At 39.0% G+C, this 24,113-nt stretch overlaps 2 protein-coding genes across 2 annotated transcripts; both read left to right on the top strand.

The window, feature by feature from the left end:
* The first annotated feature begins 6,368 nt into the window (after positions 1-6,368).
* LOC100755605 (trace amine-associated receptor 9) lies at positions 6,369-7,415 on the top strand. The gene has a single exon (XM_027402953.1). The coding sequence runs from the start codon at positions 6,369-6,371 to the stop codon at positions 7,413-7,415; it is 1,047 nt and encodes a 348-aa protein (XP_027258754.1).
* Positions 7,416-15,520: 8,105 nt separating this feature from the next.
* LOC100753558 (trace amine-associated receptor 8a) lies at positions 15,521-16,555 on the top strand. Its single transcript, XM_027402954.1, has one exon. The coding sequence runs from the start codon at positions 15,521-15,523 to the stop codon at positions 16,553-16,555; it is 1,035 nt and encodes a 344-aa protein (XP_027258755.1).
* The last annotated feature ends 7,558 nt before the right edge of the window (positions 16,556-24,113 follow it).

Genomic DNA, 24,113 nt, shown 5'->3' with positions numbered 1-24,113 from the left:
GGACATGAAATACTATAACCTCTGATTTTAAATATTGTTGGTGAATAAGTCAAATGGAAGCTACAGAGAAAATAATAAGTGAGCTTAAACATGGTCATTAGAAGCAATCTAATATTAAGGAAGGGGTAGGAATTGAAAACTACAGTTTCTGGAGACTGTTAGACAATATCTAATCATTTAGTATGGCATCATTGCAGCTTTAGAAACCAAGAGGGAAATAGTAGGCAGAAGAATAATGACCAAATATCTTGCTTATGCAGCACCAAAGATTTCTGGATTTCTAGAAATTTAGGCTTTAGGGAATCATGCTATGTAGGCTACAAGTTAGGATTTGGGTATGATTCTGTATTCCTTTTTATTCCATCATTATATCTTAGGAATAGATACTTATTAAATGGAAAGTAAAAGAAAATGAAAACAAGGCTTCCAATGTAACAGCAAAGTTTTGCTGGATCAAATCATCAAAGTTATCTCTTTAAACTGAGTCAAACTGTTGTGATAGGGTTATTTTGTGTTTTAATCTTTTGGGACATAGGCCTAATCTAATATATCAGCAGCTTGATATATTAGATATGGAGATATCTTCCCCAGGGATGAGTCCCATAACAGATTATTCAATACTAAGTTGCTAGTCCTGAAATTATACATATAAGCAATACAAAATGGACTCAGTATTTCATATTTATGTGTTTATATGCATATGTAACAACAATAATCAAAGAAGAGGAGGCCATGAATTGAGAGGCATAAAAGGTCCTGGAAGGAAAATAGGGAAGAGAGTATGATATAATTATATTTTAATTAGAAAGAAAAAGGGTTATAAGTAGAGAAAAAAACAATATGGACTTGAAACTTGACCAACAGTTGTTCTTGGCAATCCTCCTATTCAGCGCCACCGTGTGGTGTGGTGTGGAATGACCGGCTGCTCCATTTAACTCCTTCGTTCTGCAGCTGCTCTCTTCTGAACTGTTTTTAAGTGTGATGCCATACCAAGGAATGAAAACGGAGACTTCTTGGAATAGTTGAAGAACAAAGGCAAATTTGAATTCTCCACTTCTCTCCCCGTGTCTTCTGTCTGTTGTAGGTTGTGGTCTGTGGGTTGTCTCTGTTGCCTGTCTGTTGTGTGTGTCTGATCTGTTCCTATTGCTTGTCTATTATGTATACCTGTTGTGCCAGGGTCTGTTCTGTTACTGTGCCTTGCTTAACAAAGAACTTTTCTCTGTATTTATTGGATAGCACAGAACATACTAAATGGGAAAGGAACAAGGAATTCTTTACAGAGATCCTTAACAGAGTTTTAAAAGACAAGTTACTTTACTGACACCAGCTGACCCTGTTTGTGGCACTTAAAGCCACAAACAGATTTTATCAACCAATAGCTATATGTTGCTTGTAACATTCGTGAAATATTGTTTTATTGATGTTTTCTTTAAACCTGTTGGCTGTTTTTAACAAATGGTTACCACAATACGCACATGCATACATACTCTGGGTCAGGAGCACGGAAGATTGCATAAGATTAACACTACCAACGTAGCTTAAGTTACAAAACACTGATTGCAGAGGAAATCTGAGGCTTAGTAATGTTGCTTACATTCTTCCCTTAAAGATGAGTTCAACTCAGTCATGCTGAGTACACAGTGGAACAGCTGGTTAAGTATACTGTCTTATATGATCTCAAGGCAAATTATTAACTCAGCTGCAAGCTCTGATAAATATTCAGTATCTGCAAACAAGAGGTATCTTCAGAAAATATATCACCACACTGTTGACCAATTCACACTCATCCTAGTGTTATATCATAGACAAAAGTTGATTTGTGTGGGTATAATGGCTATTATGTGCAATGTGTATGAAAAATATCCCATAGGGCTCGCCAAATATTCTCCAGGTGGCTCATTTCTAAAATTAAAATTTTGGGTTAGCATGCATAGCACTTCAGCAGTTTTATGAAATTAACATATTATTATGTTAGTAACATATTATTATGAAAGTAACAAAATAAGTTAAGACATTTGTTGATTATTAGATATTGCCACTGAGGGATATGGTGTTACTATTCTAGTAACTATCCTAGTAAACCTGCTTCTATCTGTAGAGAACATTTCTGTTATAGTGACTAAGCTATTTCAACAATATTTTCAGAGACAAATGTCACAGCTAATACCAAGTCCCCATAAATTTCTTATTTTACTACACTAGTATTTGCCTATCATCATCATCACCATCATCATCATCATCTTATATACAGATCTATCCTTAATTAATATGACCTAATTTGTTCCCATTTCTCACTACTATAATTTTTCATTCTGCATTATTACTTTGGCATTTGATATTTGTATACTAGGTGCTTATTTATGCTGGCAGCAGTGCCCTTATGAAATGTTTTGACATTTAGAAAGATCTCCTGCTTAGTTTCTGGCATAAAAGTAAGTCCTGACATCGCTTTACCTCCTCCCCTATCCCATTGCTGACATGAGCATGTCTTTAAGAAACCCTATCCCTCTTTTGATGAAGAGCCTCATTAAACAATGTGGGTCTTGGAGGTGTTCTCTGGTGTCTTTGCTTCTAGGTAAGGGCAAGGATTAAGACATTGAGACTGCAGGCTGCCATTCCAGAACTCAAGGCTAGAGGACAGGGAAAGGGTATCACTCTCTCCTGAACAATAGCATCATTACCTGCACACAGTGAGTGGGGGAGAATCCAAAGACTGAGAAACAAGAATTCCTTATACATGCATTTAAACTCTGGGGCAGAGTACCACCTGGAGGGAAATGCCTTGAGCTGCCCTGAGAGTAAAGCAAGACACATGTGGACTTTACTTGAAGAGTGGGAATAAAAGCACAGAATATGTCAGCATTATAATTTTATTGGTCACACTGATCTATGAACATGTAGATTTACTATCTAGGGAAGCTCAAGAGAGATCAGGGGCACTGCAAAGAGGGTAGTTAACTCTGGGACACCAAACCAAGGAGAGCTCAAATATAAATAGGACATCACCTTGCTTCTGAAATGCCCCCCCCCAAATTTCCGGTCATTTCTCCCAGTATTTTCTCCTTCCCTCTCCTCTACTATGTCTCTCCTGTTCCCAACCCCACCTATCCCCAGTCCACCCACAAAATTATTTTATTACCCCTTCCTATTGATGTCGTTGCCTCCCCCCTTTATCCCTCCTTGTTACTTAGCCTCTCTGGGTCTGTGGATTGTAGCATGATTATCCTTTATTTTATATCTAATATCCACTTACAAATGAGTACATACCATGTTTTTCTTTCTTGGTCTGGATTATCTCCCTCAGCATGGTTTTATCAAGTTCCATCCATTTGTCTGCAAATTTCATGATGTCATTATTTTTAACAGCTGAGTAATACTCCATTATGTAAATAGACCACATTTTCTTTATCCATTCTTCAGTTGAGAGACATCTAGATTGTTTCCATTTTCTGGCTATTATAAGTAAAGTTGCTGTGAACAAAGTTGAGCAAGTGTCTTTGTGATGGGATGGGTATGTGCCCAGAAGTGGTATAGCTGGGTCCAGATGTAGATCTATTTCCAATTTTCTGAGAAACCACCATATTGATTTCCAAAGTGACTGTACGAGCTTGCTTGCCCATCAGCAATGGAAGAGTGTTCCCTTGCTCCACTTTCTCACCAGCATGAGCTGTCACTTGCGGGTTTTTTTTTTTTGTTGTTGTTGTTGTTTTTGTTTTTGTTTTTTATCTTAGCCATTCTTGCAATGGAAACTCCAAGTAATCTACTAGAATAGCCCTATCAAGGACTCCTGGTAATGAGGGATGCCGAGCCTCAATCAGTCAGGTCATCTTTGATAACCAGACAAGGCCTCAAGAGGAGGGATTGGGACACCAACCCAGCCACAAAACCTTCAGACTACAGTGTGTCTTGCCTGTAGAATCCTATGGTGATGTATTATTTATGACTTTAGCTTGCTTTTGTGTTAAGGATGCAAAGCTGGCAACAAACCATAGAGGTCATGCAATGGTGATACACACCTTTAATCCCAGCAGCCATACTGGTTTGCTATAGAAGCTGGGCGGTGGTGGCACATACCTTTAATCCCAGGACTCGGGAGACAGAGGTAAATGGATCTCCGTGAGTTCAAGGCCACGTTGAGCTACATGAAATTGACCAGTCCAAAAGAGTAACAGAGCTCATGCCTTTCATCTCAGCACTTGGAGTAGCAGGTCTTTAATCGCAGCACTAGGGAGGTGGAGACAGGAGAGGTATGGCTGGGCAGAGAGTGATGCAAAAAGAAGAATCAAAGGGTCTCATGTAGAGATTTAGTTTCCAGACAGGGAAGGCATAGATTGCATTCTGAGAATTCCTGAGGAAAGGACAGCCCATTTAGCCTGAAGCAGAGGTAAGAGCTACTAGCTGGCTGTTTTGCTTCTCTGGTCTTCAGCTTGAAGCTTGAACCCCCAAATCAGCTTCTAGGTTTTTATGTTCTATGTTACAGAGTGCTCTGGGACCAGAACTTGGCAGAATCCTTATCAAAGAGATCAGAGAGACTTCATCCAGCAACTTATGGGAGCAAATGCAGAGTCCCACAGCTAAACAGTAGGTGGAGCTCAGGGAGTCCTGTGGAGGAGGTGGAGGGAGGATCAGAGAAACCGGAGGGGACAGGAACACCAAGAGAACACAGCCCTCAGAATCAACTTACTAGGACTCATGGAGGGTCACAGAGATCAGGGAGCCTGCATGGGTCTAACCTAAGTCCTCTGTATACATGTTATGGTTGAGTAGCTTGGTGTTCCTATGGAATTCCTAACAGTGGGAGGGCTGTCTCTGACTCTTTTGCCTGCTTGTGGGACACTTTTCCTCCTACTGGACCACATTGCCCTGCCTGGATATGATGGAATGTGCTATTGTAGCATATTAGGCCATGTTTGGTTGATGTCCCTGGGAGGCCCACTCTTTTCTGAGGGGAGATAGAAGGGGAGCTGGATCTGGGAAAGAAAGGAAGGTGGGGTTGGGAATGGGGGGAGGGGAGGGAGGAGAAACTGTGGTTGGGATGAAATAATATATGAAAGAAGAATTTTTAAAAGAATAAATAAATAAATGGAAAATCAAAGTCAACAAAATGAATTTGTAAAGCTTGAAATAGCACATACATATAAAACTTGTGGACATGGAAACTCATTACTTAAAAAAAAAGCCAACAATGCACACATGTATATATAATCCCAAATTTCCAACAGTTGCATGCCATGGAAGAAACGGCAATGAGAGTAGTCTACTCCCTAGCTTAGAGATTAACATTCAGATGTAAGTTCTCTTATTCACAAAATTGACACTAATCAGTCGCTTGTTAGGTACACTTTGGGAACCCTCTTTAGACTCTATGTCTCCTCTAAGAACAAATCCAAACACCCACAGAAACTATTTGTGCCTTGGATGGCCCCATGTATGTACACTTATGGGACACAAAGCGTGAACACACACACTCCAGTCCATTCCAGCTACTAGCACTCCTTTGTAGTGGGTTTAAAACCAAACTTCCTATTTCTTGATTGAAATATGAGGCTCTGGGGGAGTCCAGGCTGATTTTAATAAATTCTTGCTGATTTTAGACAACTCAAACAGGCTGTTTGCTTGAAAAATGCTTTCATATTGATTATCCTAGTAACTATTTGGTAATAGGTTTCTAGGTCACTTCCAGCTGCTCAAACCTTCAAGGTAAAAAAGAAAAAATGAAAATATAAGTAACAGGAGAAGCACATTTCTCAAGTGTGTATGCAGCAAATATGAGTGAAACCCCCCCCCAAGCTTCACACTCTATACTATGGGGATTTCAAAATCACCATTTGAAGGGTATGTAATTTTTTTTTTCATTTTGAAAACAAGAAAAAAATCGAGTTGCTGATTGTTGCTGAGGTGGCTACTCTGGGGAGACAACTAAGTAGCAAATAAAATTCAGCCTTTGGTGGCCAAGCTGTTTCTCAATCCAGGCGGCCACAGGTGAGATTTTGAAAAGGTAAGATGACACACAGGAAAAATGGCTTTTCAAATGATTAATAAATTAAATTCTATATTAATAGTATTATAGTAATAATATAATGTAAATTCTACTCTAGACTATGTGCATAGCTGGTAATTTATTTAGTAATGCATTTGATTTTTAAAATGGCTTTCTGGTTCAACCTCCTACTTAATAGCAATGTCGGAGTACTTTTGGGAGAGACTAAAATGGCAATAGACAGCACGTGGGGAAAAATGAGTAAAAGGTTACCTTTATTTCACCTAGAGGTTTTTGATTTTGTATTTTTCTCACAGAAACTTTGGAAGTTGTCACCCCGTTTTTGAATGGAAATCTGGGAAGTTTAAAACCGTCAAGGCTGAAGGCAATGGCAAGCAACGTCTCCCCTTTGGCATCTTTGGAGCTCTGCTACGAGAATGTGAATGGGTCCTGCGTCAAAAGCGCTTATTCCCCCGGTCCCCGAGCCATCCTCTACATGGTCCTAGGTTTGGGAGCCGTGCTGGCAGTGTTTGGAAACTTACTGGTCATTATCGCTATCCTCCACTTTAAACAGTTACACACACCTACGAACTTTCTGGTGGCGTCCCTGGCCTGTGCTGACTTCTTGGTGGGGGTGACGGTGATGCCCTTCAGCACCGTAAGGTCTGTGGAGAGCTGCTGGTACTTTGGGGACAGTTACTGTAAATTCCACACTTGCTTCGACACCTCCTTCTGTTTTGCTTCTCTATTTCATTTATGCTGCATCTCCATTGACAGGTACATTGCAGTTACAGACCCTCTGACTTATCCGACCAAGTTCACCGTATCGGTTTCTGGAATATGCATTGCTCTCTCCTGGTTCTTTTCTGTCACATACAGCTTCTCTATCTTCTACACAGGAGCCAATGAAGAAGGGATCGAGGAATTAGTGGTGGCTCTGACCTGTGTGGGAGGCTGTCAGGCTCCCCTGAATCAAAATTGGGTGTTACTTTGCTTCCTTTTATTCTTTCTGCCCACTGTTGTCATGGTGTTTCTATATGGTAGGATATTTTTGGTGGCAAAGCACCAGGCTAGGAAGATAGAGAGTACAGCCAATCAGGCTCAGGCCTCCTCTGAGAGCTACAAGGAAAGAGTGGCCAAAAGAGAGAGGAAGGCTGCCAAAACCTTGGGGATTGCTATGGCAGCCTTTCTCGTGTCTTGGCTGCCGTACATCGTTGATGCCGTGATTGACGCCTACATGAACTTCATAACACCCCCCTATGTCTATGAGATACTAGTGTGGTGTGTTTATTACAATTCAGCCATGAACCCCTTAATATATGCCTTTTTTTATCCTTGGTTTCGGAAGGCAATAAAACTGATTTTGAGTGGCAAAGTCTTCAAGGGTGATTCATGCACAATTAATCTGTTCTCTGAAGAGGCAGATGTGGGTTAAAAAAAACCACTACAGAGATCTGAAAGTTGGCTTGGGTTGAAGGTCAGAGGCAAAATAAACACTCCTATCTAGGGAGGCCTCACAATCACTCACCCAGTAGGTCTGACGGTCAAGGGTGGTTCTGAAGCACTTTTCTTTTTCTGTGTGTCTGTGCATCTTAGTACTGAGGGATGTGGTCAGATCTGTTAATTCCTCCAGTGCTGTGTGCTCATTAATACTTTTGGCTTTGCTCTGAAATTTCTACTAACCAGTAGAAATTTCTACTAATCAGTGCTTCAAGTAATTAGAAGCATTGCTGTTTCTCCCCTACCCTGGAAGAATATTCAGATGTTGACAATAAGACAGAGAGCAGAGATATAGAAGCTCTTGGGAATTTGTAGTTAGGTTTTCAGGAGACAAAGCTGTCTTTCATGTACATCATGCATAAGAAGTAAGTATAATTACAAGTTCTCGGAATGTTTATTTTTAACCTTAAACAACTTTGCAATGAGCATGCATCTCTCTCCCTCCCCATTTCAGAGAGACAGGTTCACAAGGAACATATGTGCACCCAGTATGTCTTTCAGAGAACATACTTTATTATTGAGGCATTTGCATATAATTAAGAACATGGTCTGTCTGCTTTTGCGGGGGGAGTAGTTTGTTTGTCTAGTTGTTGTTTGTTTTGTTTTGAGACATGGTCTCCCTATGTAGCTTGGGCTGGCAGAGCATTTGCTATGTAGATCAGGCTGACCTTGAACTCAAAGAGATCTGCCTGCATCTTCTTGTTTAGAATTTGAAGTAAAATGTGTATTTTATTTTTTAAAATGTTAATTTGAATGAGTGTGTTTTAACCTTGGAGGTCTTTCTTTGAGAAAAAAAGGAAACACATTTGGTGCTGAAAACAGAGTGGACCAAGGATTGGGTTTTTTTTAATTTTTTAATTTTAATTTTTAAAGATTTATTTATTTATTTATTTATTTATTTATTAATTATGTATACAGTGTTCTGCCTGCAGCATATATTCCTGCAGGTCAGAAGAGGACACCAGATCTCATTACAGATGGTTGTGAGCCACCATGTGGTTGCTGGGAATTGAACTCAGGACCTCTGGAAGAGCAGCCAGTGCTCTTAACCTCAGAGCCATCTCTCCAGCCCCAAGGATTGTTTTAACACAACAAAGGCTCAAACAGATATTTACTCCAGGAACAGCTCCTGCTTTCTTCTCAGGTATACATTTCTTGATCAGCATGAGTCTAATTCCTTTTTTTTTTCATTCATTTATTTAGCTCATAAATAAAGTCATGCACAATTATGATACAGAATACAGTATGTTCACAATGTCATGGCTAAATTAAACCACTCAACATGTTCATCATTTTTGTTTTGAGAACACTTAAAGTATACTATCTCACAACTTTTAAAATACAGCATATTGTTATCAACCATATTTATCATGCTCTCAGTAGAACTCAAGACTTTAGAGAGTCCATGCCTCTTGTCCAACTGCAGTTTTATATCCTTAAACCAATCGTTTCCCCAGTGTTAAAAGACCCACATTGAAGCCTAATAGCCACAGTTCTGCTCTCTGTTCCCATAAGTTCATCATTTCTAGGTTACACATAAAATTGAAGGTGTGTGACATTTACACCCAGAGGCAGCCCGGCCTCCATCCGCCAGTCCAGGTAGGCCAGGAACTGTTTCCAGTCATCGATGCTCAGAGTCTAATTCCTTTTTATTAAAATATATGTTGTAGGTTTCAAGACACAGTGAGAACCTGAAAACAACTAGTGATAAGAACATCCCACTTCTCACATCCCTGAACAATGGTCTTAAATCTTTGTTGAGGTAGCTGACTACACAGACTTACAAGCGTTTTATAGAACAAAATGGTTGTGAGAAAACAGTTCCAGAAGCGTTCCATAGGAATACCTGCTCTGTTCCTTAAAAATGAGCTAGTTTGGAGACACTTCACAAAAAGCTTAAGCCGCATCCCCTTTGTGTGCTGGTAGATTTTAAGTCCAGCTGAGAGTGTAGCAGAAAGAGGTTAAAAGGAACATGAACCCTCCCAGCAGGGCACCTGGCTGTGGTTCAGAAAGCAACCATAAGTCATGGTTCTGCTGACCACCTTTCTAGGGATCAATGTTAAGCTCCTGTGTTCTCATTTCTTCAGACGCAACACAAAGCTTGTGTCCCCTGAACTGTGAGTCATATTTTATACCAATGCCTGTTCTTTCCTTCAACTGCAAATGTAAATTTTGTACTAACACTTGTAAGTAGTAAAGAAAATCATCTGAAGCAATTGAAAGTAAATCCCATGCTGTTCATTTTTAGCTCATTATTTTTTTACTTTTTATTACTACAAAAGTAATAAATCCTAACCAGTGAGGCTTTCAAATTCATCCCTACATCACTAAGTGTTGAATGTATTCCCAATCATCTGTCTTGCTTATTTCTGTATTTTTTATGTCCTTCCATAAAGGAAGCCTTCTGGTAAAGCTTCTGTGTCTATTTCCTCAAGATCAGCCATCCTTTCCAATGACACACTGATTATTAGAAATCAGCTGTAACTCTCTTATCCAGGTGCAGATCGAGACCCTGCAGAACCATGACTATGTTCAGAGCCAGACCCATGGAAGAGAGAAGTAAGTTCTGCTGTCTGATACTATATTTAGGATATGTGGCTCAACTTGGGTCTTTCAACCTGGAGAGCTATAGGTCCTGAATTACTGGCTTTATCCAATGAAAAGGTCCCAGACTATTACAAAGAGTAATTAATCCACTTAAGTCATGGTGTAGGTATGAAAATAATATGCCCTTATATATAAAGATTATTACTAAAATATAAGTTTAATTTTATTGATCAAATATAAATCTGTTTTAAAGTGTTACTTAACTCACAATAGCTTTTGCTCACATGGGTTTTCTCAGGTTGATACTTAAAATGACAACTAAATTATATAAAGCTCTGTGTATTTTTAAAAATCATATTTAAAAGAAGTGCTCAGACATGTTGTAGAAACTATCAGCAATCGGACAATTTCCCTCAGTGTTTGTCAAGATAATAATAACTTTTCCAATTATTTAGTGGTAAAGGCTATCAATAGTTCATCAGCAACAAAATATAGACACAGTAACAGTGAACTGGAGCTGTAGAACAGTAATAGAGTGCTTGCCTAGCATGTGTGAGGCCATGGATTTCATTCCCAGCACTGGAAGAATGAATGCAAGAATGAAGGAAGGAAGGAAGGAAGGAAGGAAGGAAGGAAGGAAGGAAGGAAGGAAGGACGGACGGACAAACCATCATCCACCTAGAGCTCTAAGAACTATCAATGTGACTGCACACTGCTATACTAGAGTTTTACACTTGTTACAGAAGCCCTAACAATGCTTAACTGGCTGGGTTTCGTGACCTCTTATTTTTTACAGTCTGTTGATATGCCGTATTTGTTTTTATTTCACTCTAATGTCCTTGACTCCGTTTTACTCTTACATATTTGAAGGTCAGCCTTAAAGAATTACATTTCTCACTGCATTTGAAAAAAAAAACAAAACAAGAGCAGAATAATACTAGAAATACTAATTTCAACATTATTTTTTAAAACAAGCATTAAAGGCAGCATATATGCCCCTCGACACTCTGAAAATTTAGTTCATTAATAATATTTTTCTTTAATTGTTATAATTGATTTATGTTAAAATAAATGTTATTTTTGAGGTTTATATGCCATGATGCTAATGTGATAGCAATCAATGTACATATCATCTCTTATATTATTGTTAAAAGAATGCCTAATATTTGCCTATTTAATAAATTATCCAGTTAAATATAACAAAATTGACAATGATTGTTTTGTATATTAATCTTCTAGATCTGTTCCTATTTTAGAGTTGTTGTGTTGTTCCTTTTTCCCAAATTTTCCTCTTTCTTCTGCCTCCATTTACCTTATGTTTTATTTATATAATTGTATGTGAGTGTGCATGCACACATTAACACGCATGTGTCTGTCTGTCTGTCTGTCTGTCTGTCTGTGTCAATGTATGCTGTGTATATAGGTGCCTATGGAGGCCACAAAAAGTCTTTAGGTCTCCTGGAGCTAGAGTTACAGGAGGTTGTGAACTGCCTGATGTATGTGCTGGGAACTGAACTCAAGTCCTCTGCAAGAGCAGCAAAGGCTCTTATTGCTCAGGCACTTCTCCAGTTGTCATTTGCTATACTGAAAAAAATGTGGTAATACTTAAGCAATAGTGTGAAAATATTTTCCAATTTGGGTAGATACATTTTGGACCTCTACAAATAAAAAAAAATGGATGTTTACAGAAAATACTAAATTGCCACACTTTTTGCTTGCTGGTAAAGTCTACCCTATACTATTTGAATATTTTGAATATTTCCTTGCAATTTTTAAACCTCTAGAAATATTTTTAAAGTAAACAAGTTGCTAGTTTTTAAATTTTCACCCACCTAATAACGGTCTATTAGTCTTTGCCTTTTAAAACTTATGTCACTTTTCTTCTTTATTTAGTTTTATAAAATTCCTAATGATTAGGAGCTGAGGAAAGCCCAGCGTTAGTTTGTCTCTACATTAACTAAGAACATACCAGTCAACATCTTAGAATCTGGCCATAAGAACTGCATATGGCAGGTTCGTTTCTGACAGCATTTGTCTGAAAAGACTGTGCACAAGACAAATGACCAGAGATAACTCCTCATGCCAGGCTGCCTGCATTTAAAGTGCTCAAATTTGTCTACATCATTCACTGGCTTCACTTGGGTTAGAGATCCTACCATTTGTGTGAGAGAGTTATCATCTGTAAAATGGTTTAAAAAAAAAAAAAGAGTGTTCTCCATGAAGTACTGACTGTACAGCAAAATGGACCTATAGATTCTAGAACCAAAGAGTGATAACCCACTACAGCATAATCTCTGTTTCATGTCTTATAAATGTTCTCTGTAATAAAAAAAACACTAAAATGTTTTATTCAAGAGACTTTTAATGCATGCTCAATAAAATGACTTAAAAAATAAGTCTTGCATAAAGAGTATAAAGTCCAAACCTCCACAGAGAGATCATCGGGATTTCCAAATGTATAGAATCAAGACAATGTAATTAATTACAAAATAAAATGATACTTATATGAATAGCTTGCTGTACATTCAAATTATGTGGGTTTTCAGAATTACTATTTTGTTTTTCTTATTGTTAATATTACTTTAAAATCATGAATTAAGAAATATATTTTAGAAAGATTTCATATACTAAATTCTGAAGCTGTAGTATATTTTATACACTAAATTCTGAAATTATAGCCATATCTATTTTCAAAGTCAGTGCTCTACTCCCATTGTGAACAGGTCAGGAAAAAACAAAATAAAACCAATCCAACATTTACAGAAGTATAAGACAGAGACTATCATCTCAAGAATTACATAGGAACTTGTTTAGATATTTTTTTCAATTCAAACATACATATGTATACACATAATACTAATGTCAGAGGGCAATATTGAATCATTTTATAAGACAGTTCTAAGTAAGGTTAGCATTGTACACCATATATTTAAAAGCATAAATGTGCAGGGTCCTTGAAGTGACACTTGATAGAGTAAGTTTACAAGACAGCAAAACCTACTTGAAAGCCCCTGAGTTGCTGAGTCTCTCCTCTGGCTTTTGTCTTTTCTCTTAGGGGGCCCCTGCATCCAGGCTACTGTCAACATATTTGTGTTGTGTCCTTTCCCTCATCGATATGAGCTTCTAAACAATAACGCTTTGCTAAATGAATTGTTCACATAAGGTGATTAAAAAAAACACTATTTCCAGGGTTCCCTTCTGAGACAATAGTGAATGCAAGTGCAAGAGAAATTTTAGAGACCATTCAGAGTTAGCTTAGACAGTAAATAAAACACTGAGTGAAGTTCTAGGAAGGGCAGTTAAATTGGTGGGGAGGAAAGTCCTGGTGTTGATACAACAAAACCAACACTTCACTTATTGGGAAGAGTTGCCATCTTTGTGTTCATCTAAGGCCATACTGAGCAAGTTTACAACATAATTGTCCATTTTGGTGCACACCAACAAAATGAGGCATCTCTTGACAAACCCACCTTGAGCTTTTACTCAAGTTATCTGAAGTATGAGATGGAGGTAGAGCAATGGGGGGCAGTAACATGAGCTCTGACCTCATGAAACTCCTATGGGCCCACCAGCCTGCTTATGCCTGACCTCAGATAACTAATTGCCATTGAAAGATCCAGTAAGAACTAGCTTACAGTGGACAGTGTCAGACACCGAGTGATCACGTGATGTCACAGGTCAAAGGTTCTATCACCAATTCAGTTCAATAGAATACAAAGAACTGTCTTTCAAAACGGTGTTTCAGTCCACCGTTACAGTTAGTGTGGCTTTGCTTCAGAGCTATCAAGGGCTCCCTTCTTCATCCCAGTGCACATCTAATTCACAACTTCTCCACAGTTGATAACTCCAGTACTATAAGGTCACCAGTTACTCTGACTTTTTACCATCCAACCACAGGACAACCTCCTCTCCTCAGCTTCAGACAGAGCTGGCCAGAATGACACTCCTAAATGTGGGATATATCACTTGAGATCATGAAGAGATTTACCAGCCACTATGCTTCTCTTTTATATGTAGAGATACAAGATGTAGAGTTGGAGAGATGGCTCAGTCGTTAAAGGCTAGGCTCACAACCAAAAATATAAGGGATACAAGAAGCAGTCATTTGATCTTTCCTTTAAGTGGGATATCTTTGACTAATGAAATATAAAAGCCCTGAATCTTCACAGAGACAGTCTATAAATTTATGGGAAGCCTTCACCTTATTAAGACTTTAAGTTTTCTAGGTACCACTTGCTCATTCCTCCCTATGCATCATCAGTGTAATGGATCCACATGATCTTTGGTAAGATGCCTGGATGGTGTTCCCCATTGCATGTTTCCGGTTTTGGTCTTCATTTTATTTTTTCTATTTTAGAAATACATCTCACTGTGTGCTTTGAATTTTCGTATGATTTATTATTTGAAATGAAAACATTATACAGTTTTTGATTTAACTTTATTCCCACCCCACTAAAAGTATGCATTTAGTGCCCGGTAGTTTTTAATTGTCTCCGTACAGTTGTGAAAGTCACCACATGACAGTCATACTCTGAAAGATGCTGTGGGTTCCTACTCAGAGCAAATTGGAAATGTCAATTAATCAGGGCGTTAGACACTCTGTATCTCAGCCCAGGTGAATGGTATAGAGTATGTAAGACAGCATGACCAATAAGATTTTGGTCATGAGCAACTGTCTATTTCATGCCACACAATTAATGGATATTGTTGTGAGTTAATTCCAAAACATCTTAGCATCTTTGCCCTGAATAATAGACTATATTTCTCTTTCAAAGTTTTTAATCTACTGCTCTAGGGGGAAAGGGTCTTTGTAATATCTAAACTGATAATTGCTTCATTGGATAAGAAATAACTATGTCTCAATATTAAATGGGTAGTATCATTCATTGCCAAATACTGTGCCATTTCAGAGCAGTCAAAGAAATTATTGGGTGTGACTATCAGCAGTAATCACACAAATTATCAGTGTTCAGAGAAACATAATTTGTAGAACTTACTAATTACAATTAACAACTGTGAGTGTGTTTTCCAGATTCACACCTTGCACTGTAGGGATTCCTCATTCGGAGTTTACAATAGATGGAGTAGATTGGCTGGCTTCCCCAGACATCTTAGGGCTTGGAAGACTATTAAAGGTGACTTGTTGAATGTGAAACTATATTATAAGCCATCCTCGCTTGCAAGAAAGGAATCTATATTGAATTACACAGGTAATTGGTTTCTGGAGAGATGAAAATTAGTATTAAGTTAGTCAGGGGTTAGCAATGAAGTTTAATATAATTATAGAAATAATGAAATCTGTGACTGAAGTTGGAGAAATCAGTTTTCTGACTTTTTAAATGTCCTCATTTCTTTATAATGAAAATAGGAAAGGGGGTTATAACCTTAGGTGGTATTTCTTCAGATATGGAGTCCATTTCTTTAATTTTAGATCTCATAATTACTGTTGTTTTCTACAGAACAGAAATCCCTCAGGTACCACAAAGCAGGCTCATGACCAGCAACTTTTCCCAACCAGCCCTGCAGCTCTGCTATGAGAACATGAATAGATCCTGCATTAAAACTCCCTACTCGCCAGGGGCCAGGGTCATCCTGTACATGGTCTTTGGATTTGGGGCTGTGCTGGCAGTGTGTGGGAACCTTCTGGTGGTGATTTCAGTTCTACATTTTAAGCAGCTGCACTCTCCAGCCAATTTCCTCATCGCCTCTCTGGCCAGCGCTGACTTTTTGGTGGGTATCTCTGTGATGCCCTTCAGCATGGTCAGGTCCATCGAGAGCTGCTGGTACTTTGGAGACAAATTTTGTAGTCTACACAGTTGCTGGGATGTGGCATTTTGTTACTCTTCTGTCTTCCACCTGTGCTTCATCTCCATCGACAGGTACATCGCTGTCACTGACCCTCTGGTCTATCCCACCAAGTTCACTGTGTCTGTGTCAGGAATTTGCATCAGCATCTCCTGGATTCTGCCCCTGGTGTACAGTGGTGCTGTATTCTACACAGGCATCAGTGCCAAGGGGATGGAAAGCTTAGTGAGTGCTCTCAACTGTGTAGGGGGCTGCCAAATTGTTGTCAATCAAGACTGGGTTTTGATAAGTTTTCTGTTGTTCTTCATACCTACCCTTGTTATGATCATTCTCTACAGCAAAATTTTTTTGATAGCTAAACAGCAAGCTGTAAAAATTGAAACCACTATAAGTGACAACAATAGAGAATCATCATTGGAGAGTTACAAAGCCAGAGTGGCCAAGAGAGAGAGGAAGGCTGCAAAAACCTTAGGGGTGGCTGTGGTGGCATTTGTGATATCATGGTTACCATACACACTAGATGCACTGATTGATGCTTTTATGGGTTTCATCACTCCTGCCTACATCTATGAAATTTGTTGCTGGGGTACATATTATAACTCAGCCATGAATCCTTTGATATATGCTTTGTTTTATCCATGGTTTAGAAAAGCCATAAGGCTTATTTTAAGTGGGGAAATTTTAAAGGGACATTCATCAACCACAGGTTTGTTTTCAGAATAGGCATTAATGCCAAATTCAAAAAAAAAAAAAAAAAACACCTTAAGGCACAAAATGATGAAACAGTGATGGAACTAAATGAAAAAAAAAAAAACTCCTTCAGAATTAGGAAATAGAACATTTTTTAAATTTAGTCAGGAGAAAAGTCATGGCAATGTTTAATCATTAAACTGTTGTGACAAACCAATACCTGACCTCTATATGTCACCAATGTCAAACGTGCATTTGTGTCTCTCAGTGAATTGAATTTTTATCTCAATTTTGGGCGCTTATCAAGTGATCTTTCTTCTTTTGCCTTTTGCAATGCTGCATTAGGTTTCTATAATTGTTAGACCAAAACACCATAAACTAAATGGTTTCAACACAGCAATGTACTATCAGTCTCAAAACTGAGAGGCCGGAAATCCAAAGATCAAGCCATGGCAGACTTCTTCTGAGGAAATCTAATTGCGGATGCCTCTTGCTCTTTGTCAGTATCCTCATCTCTTTTTATAGGTTCATCAGAAACCTTAGATTAAGATGTATCTTAAATTACCCATTTTAACTCAATTGCCTCTTTAAAAAAGGAGTACTAAAAGATAGGACTTCATCATACAAAAGAATCTGGGGTAACATGAAGCAGCCATAACAGACACAGCCACCCATGATGACATGGCACTTGGGAAATTTTCTCACAGCTCTTCTATGGCTATTCCTCCATCTTCTTCCAACATTTTTCACTTCTCAGGATGTGAAGCAGTGTGGAATCCTCCTGTGTCCCACAGAGGGGCAGACTCTCAGAACATTCACAATGTGGTAGACTGGTATTTTAGTAAGACCCTTCCACTGAAAGGAAGAGCCAAGACAGAGAAGTATGGTATGGAGGCTGAACAGGGTGGGGTACTTCAGAGAAGAGTATTAGCAAGAGGCAAGGGAAGGTGATATAGAAGAAGGATGCACTGGAATAAAGTATAGTGGATTGTATGTCCATAGCTCTAAAATGCAGTAACAAAACTGCCATAATGAAACCCATCACTTTGTATGTCAACTCGAAATTTCTTAATGAAAAATTGCATCTATAAATATGTGCAGCACTATTTGTCAGTTAAAAATAAAAATATTTTTAAAAATAATATAAAGCTTTTAAAAAGTGACTATAGTCAACGTGAAGACTGTGAATGAAGTATCATCACTTATCGCTGGAAAGTGCCATTTCAATGCATGCATAATTCACTTCTGCGTTTTTCTTCAACAGTTTTCTCACCAAAAAGAATATCTAAGTTTTTCATATATGTATTTTCACAGATATTATTTTTACATATTGTTACTAATGCCTTACTGGACATAACCTAGTCACTACATACTAAAATGTCAGTTATGTAAATAAGATTATCAGTAACAATAGGTGAAATTAAAAGGTATAACACTCCCCAGCACTCGGGAGGCAAAGGCAGGTGGATCTCTATGAGTTTGAGGCCAGCCTTGTCTACAGAGCAAGTGCCAGGATAGGCTCCAAAGCCACACAGAGAAATACTGTCTCAAAATAAATAAATAAATAAATAAATAAATAAATAAATAAATAAATAAATAAATAAATGCCATAGCACTCTATGTTAAAAGTTGTGTGAATGTAGTCTCATAATATCCTATAATGATGCTACACTACCCAATCTTTTTCAGGTCTAATGTGAGTGACTAAGCACCTGCCAGTCATTATAGACATAACTTTGGTAGTTTGATGTATGATACAAATCCTGCTTCTTTTTGTTCTTCAAAATTTCATAAAAGGAAGCCATGTTCTTACTGCACATCCTGGCAACCTCAGCACATGACTTTTTTTTTAATCCCATAATAAACCATAGGATTTCTACCTTTACACTTAGAAGCAATTTCTGGCTGCTCTTTGGAAAACCTGAATTGACAGCATTGTTGCCCTTGTGAACTGAAGTCATTAACTAAAGTGAGAGACACTGATCTCAAACACTGTTGCCCCACAATGGTGAACATGACCAAGACAGCAGCTGTATGGTCATGGGGCTGGTCAGTTTTCAATGTGGAGACACTGGAGAAAGGGTGATTACATTACTCAGAATCATGTTCAATTTAAAATTTGACTTTTAACATCCACTTACTGTGGAGCCCAGGCTGGCCTTATTCTGAGATGATGCTCTCCACCCCAAATCCTGGGTACTTGGGGTTCTTGAGCCTTATGGGGAGGGATTTGATGGAGACATCTTATATAGGGCTGAGGGTTTTGTGGTCTCTTACTCTGTGCCTGTCATCTGGGTGTGGATCTCTGTATTTGTTCCCATCTGCGGCAGGAGGAAGCTTCTCTGATGATGGCTGAGCTAGTCACTGGTCTATGAGTATAGCAGAATGTCATTAAGAGTCATTTTATTTCTGTGTTCCTTTAGTAGAACAGTAGAATTCAGGTTTTCCTTAGGTCCATGGACTATCTTGTCTCAGGTCTTAGTTACCCAAGCAGTATCACCTGCAGGTTCCATCTCATGGAGTGGACCTCAAGTCAAATCAGATACTGGTTGGTGACAATCTTGATAGCACATTTGCACAGCCTGTATTTCATGTAGGTCACCACTGTAGACTGCAAGGTTTGTAGCTGGGTTTGAGTTAACTTTTCTCCTTTGGTACCTTACAGAGTCTTTTCCAGTATTAAGAACACCAGTCTATAAGGGTGGAGGCTCTAGTTAGCCATCAACTCAACTTCTCCATGTTCAGTGAATTGTGTAGGTGTTGTCTTCAGCAATAGGGCCTTGCCATCAATCCATGGAGAGCAACATATAGCCTTAGCAACAATATGGGTTGTTTAGGGGCCAACAACTCAATTAGATGTAGACCATTCCAAGTACTGGGAGCTTCATTTAGTGAGAAGAATTGTCCAGTTGGAGCTTTGTCTCCCCATTATTTAGCAATTTTATTTAGATTGCCTTCATATATGTAGATATTTTAAGAAGCTTCTACTATGTTATGCTTCCATGTGACCCTCAAATGGCCCTTAACTTTAGCTGTCTCTCCCAGTATTCCCTCTCTCATTCTTCCCTTTCCTCCATTCCACGACTGATCCTCCCATTCCAGACCCCCACCCCATCCATCTATAACTACCTGTTCTATTTCCCTTTCCCAGGGAGATCTGTGTGTCCTCCATAGTCTTAGTGATCATTTATGTCTCTTCTTCTGTACATACAGATGATTTGTCCATTCTTGATTGAATCACTTGGTTTTTCAGTTGTTAGCTTTTTTGTGTTCTTATATATTTGTCAATAAATAGCAGACAAAAATAGTCTTCCATTTTGTAAGCTGTTTTCTCATTTATGTATTTTGCTGTGCAGTCTTTTTAATTTGATGTGAACACATTCATCAAATCATCCCATCCTTCTTTCCTCTTTTCTCTTTTCCTAACAGAGTCTTTATGTTTAACCCAGACTGTTTTCAGCTTACTGTCTCAGCCTCCACACTATTGCACTTACAGGTGTGTCACAATACCCAAAGAGAATTTGGGGGGGGGGGCGTTTCGAGACAGGGTTTCTCTGTGGCTTTGGAGGCTGTCCTGGAACTAGCTCTTGTAGACCAGGTTGGTCTCCTGAGTGCTGGGATTAAAGGTGTGTGCCACCACCACCTGGCCCCAAATAGAAATTTTATACAATGTTTATAAGTGAGAAAGTGCTTTTATTTTTCTTTCTTGTATTGTCTTTATTGAATTCTTCCACTGAGGCTATTCTCCACAAAGCATTAGAATTTAAGTAGAAATTATCAAACATAAATTCTTCTCTTTATTCACATCTTACAATTCAGAGACTTCACTTTTAGGTGGTTTAGAATATACAATGGCTAGGCTTCTTGGGAAATTTTCACCAACTTCTAGGACAGCCTCATTTATATAAGCTGTACTGTGGCCCATGCAGCTTGACCTGTGAACCTGAATGGGGGCCACAGGAGATTAAGACAGACGAAAGTAACACAGCAAAAGCTGATAATTTAGTGGATCATAAACTCTTTGATGGAGATCCACCAGTAGCCTGAAAACTCAGCATGTTTATTATACACTGTAAGAACCAGTAGGTAAGTTAGACAGTTTCTGAAAGTGGGGCCCCTGTGGGTATCGGAGTCCATAAGAATGGCTTCACTTCATCTTGACTTAAGGTCAGAGAGTTCAAAACTATCCTTACTCTTCCAGGGTAAAACTCATAAGACCTAAAATCTAAGGGGTGGCTACTGTAGGATGTTTGGTTTTAGGCTTGTATGTCTTATCTAAATAACAAGAGACTTGGTCTAAAATTTGGTTACTCTTAACCCTTAAGGCCAGATAATAAGAGATTTAGTCTAAGGCTTGGTTACTAAATATTTGAAGAATTAAGGAAGAAGGTCTCTTTCTTCCTTGTATCATGATAAAGAAATCTTTTGCCATTTACCACTTTTTGATTTGGGTATATCAAAATGTTGAAGAATAAACTTGGCATGTTCAGTGTTCACTGGATTGCCCTTCTGACTCTATACTGTGTCTCTGTCTCTTCCTTAGTATCTAGTGTCCATACTCCCCCTCTCAGGCACGAACCAGGCAAGTCAGCTGACTCCAACTGAAGCCCCCCAAACATGGGTTACTACATGTGGGGAGCAGTCTCCAGCTGCAGTCATCTGGGATGAAGAAACTGCATTTGCTACAGCTGTGCTGGATACTTTCTGCACAAACTGTCAACATCCATTCTCACAGATGGATTTTTTGTTTCCATGGGACTAAGGCATTGGCCTCTGGGCATGACTAACTGGACTGGGAGGAGAGAAGGGAGGGGAATCTATGGTCAGGATCTAAAATAAATTACAAAATAAAAAAAAGTGTAAGCATTGGAGGGGATGGGGACACGAAGGAAGCAAGGCCTTCTAAAAACAGCATGACCAATGCACAAATGAACTCCCAGGGACTGAAGCAGCACTCACAGGGCCTGCACAGGTCTGCACCATATGGAGTCCTAGAGCTGAGAGAAGTGAACCCAAGCCCCCATTCCTAACCCAGAAGCTGTCTCCAGTTGATAATCACTTGCAAATAAAAAATCAGTTTTTCTCCAGGCAGTGGCAGCACACACCTTTAATTCCAGCACTCAGGGAGTCAGAGTGGATCTCTGTGAGTTTGAGACCAGGCTGGTCTATAGAGTGAGTTTCAGAGGCAGGCTCCAAAGCCACAGAGAAACCTTGTCTCAAAAAACCAAAAATAAAAATAAAAATGGAGTTTTCTCTAGGTGAGTCTCACTGGAGAAACAAAAGTAGCCTCAAGGGTAGGCTTCATGCCCAACAGTACATGGCCACAGAAAACAAACTCAAAGACGTCTTTGGAGGCTCCTGCTCTCATTTTGTCCTTTCAGGGCTCTCCTCTTTTCATTTTTTTAATTAAAAAATTATCTTATTATTTTAATTCAACTTTATTTATATTTTTTTCTTTTTCTCTCTTTTTACCACACAGGCACTTTGCACATATATTATGGCTTCCAGTTTAGTGTTTTTATGGTAGTCTTGCCTACAAGAAACTCTGCTTCTTGAGCTCTTTTCTTTATTTTTACTTGTTTTGTTCAATTCTGATGTGTTAGCTTTTGTTTTGTTATATTATATTATTACATTATATCGCATTTTATTTTATTATTATTTCATAAAGTCCTATTATTTCTTTTTTTTTTTGAGAGACTGAAAGGGGGTGGATCTGGGTGGGAGGGATGACGGTGAAAAACTAGGTGTAGTAGGCGGATAGGAAACCATGATCAGGATATATTATATGAGAAAAAATACCTGCTTTCAATAAAAAGAAAAATACAATTCAAAAATAAACAAAAATGCTATTTTACTAATAGAACAAAAAATGTGTTTGTTGATTGCTAAAATAGCAGAAATTGTGCCCACGTAAACTGCAATGGCACAAGCAGTTACTCATTACCAATGGCCCTGCAGCTCTGCTAGGAGAATGTAAAAAGGTCCTGTATGTAAACTCCCTACTCCTTCAGGTCCTGGGTTAGAGTTTGTAAGGCTTCCAACTCTCTCTACACAATCACTCACATGCTGCAGTCAGTCTGGGGAAGCTATTAAGATTGAGGTACAAGATTCATTCCATCCCCCAAACAGACAGCTATGTTTCATAGAAAGAATTACCACCCCTGTGAGCTTGGTATTAAAAATTTCCACAGAGCCGGCCAGTGGTGGTGCATGCCAGTATGTGGGAGGCAGAGGCAGAAAGATCTCTGTGAGTTTGAGGCCAGCCTGATCTATAAAGCAAGTTCCAGAACAACCAGGGCTTACATAGAAACCTGTCTAGAAAAACCATAAATAAAAAAAAAAAGTCCGACAGGGTTTGGGAAACAAAAGTTTGGGGTCTCAGTAAGGGAGTAGAGACAGGAAGCTTTCTGTTGAGATACAATAGCTAATCTTAACAAGTCCCAACTGTTTTTTAAATTTTATTTATTATGTATACAGTGTTCTGCATGTTCTGCATATCTGCATGCAGGCCAGAGGAAGGCACCAGATCTCATTAGAGATGGTTGTGAGCCACCATGTGGTTGCTGGGACTTGAATGCAGGACCTCTGGAAGAACAATCAGTGCTCTTAACCTCTGAACCATCTCTCCAGCCCCTCCCCAACCCTTGTTTAACACAGGAACTAAAGATGAAATCCAAAAGTCATCCATATAGGTGTAGGAGACATTCTGGATTTTCTCCGAGGCACAAATACCTGAACCACATAGGCACTGAAGCCCTAGATAAAGGATCATGACTTGACTCTGACATAGCTAGTTCAGAGTAAAAGTGGTACCTGCAGTGACTTCAACACTGCAGAAGACTGTGAAGGTGTGGTTTGGAGAAATCCTACTTGATATTGTTTCACCAGATAGGCAGATACAGGTGAATAGCATTTGAAATTCAAAGGCAAAGAAATGAACAAAATTGGAGAAGGTGTTTAAAGTCATTAAGTGACATGAAAGAACTGATAGGCATTCCATATTTTTAATTCAAACTATTTTGAACTTATCATCCCCTCTAAAAATTAATGCTTTACCAGGGATAGGAAGATGACTGAGACAACACATAGCTGCACTGGCCTGTCCTTGGGGTTCTGGAAGGACACGCCCTCAGCTGCAGCCACTAAGAGCACCACCTGTGCACATTCACTGTGTTACTCTTTTTTGGGTCCTGCCCACTTCCTCTCCCTCTGCTTCTCTGCCTCCTTCTCCTTCCCCATCACCCTCCAACACCTGTCTCTGTCCCTCTCTTCTCTTCTTCGGGATCCTGTCCCCAGAGGCTGGTCTCCTCTCTCTCCGACCCTCTTTTCCATTCACTTTCCCCCAATTAAAACAAAACAAAACAAACAAACAAACAAACAAACAAACAAACAACCTCCACCCAAGCTCTGTAGCATGGCATTTTTCTCATGTGTGCTGCTTTTTTTGTTTTGTTTTGTTTTTTCGAGACAGAGTTTCTCTGTGTAGCTTTGGAGCCTATCCTGGCACTCGCTTTGGAGACCAGGCTGGCCTCGAACTCACAGAGATCCGCCTGCCTCTGCCTCCCGAGTGCTGGGATTAAGAGCATGCGCC

This window comes from Cricetulus griseus, chromosome 2 (assembly GCF_003668045.3).
Source record: "Cricetulus griseus strain 17A/GY chromosome 2, alternate assembly CriGri-PICRH-1.0, whole genome shotgun sequence".
Classification (NCBI taxonomy): domain Eukaryota; kingdom Metazoa; phylum Chordata; class Mammalia; order Rodentia; family Cricetidae; genus Cricetulus; species Cricetulus griseus.
The sequence above is the reverse complement of the archived record's forward strand: the minus strand, read 5'-3'. Positions and strand labels throughout refer to the sequence as shown.

Bases quoted from the DNA above. Each gene is read 5' to 3' on its own strand.
- LOC100755605 (XM_027402953.1), top strand. From the start codon at position 6,369: ATGGCAAGCAACGTCTCCCCTTTGGCATCTTTGGAGCTCTGCTACGAG.
- LOC100753558 (XM_027402954.1), top strand. From the start codon at position 15,521: ATGACCAGCAACTTTTCCCAACCAGCCCTGCAGCTCTGCTATGAGAAC.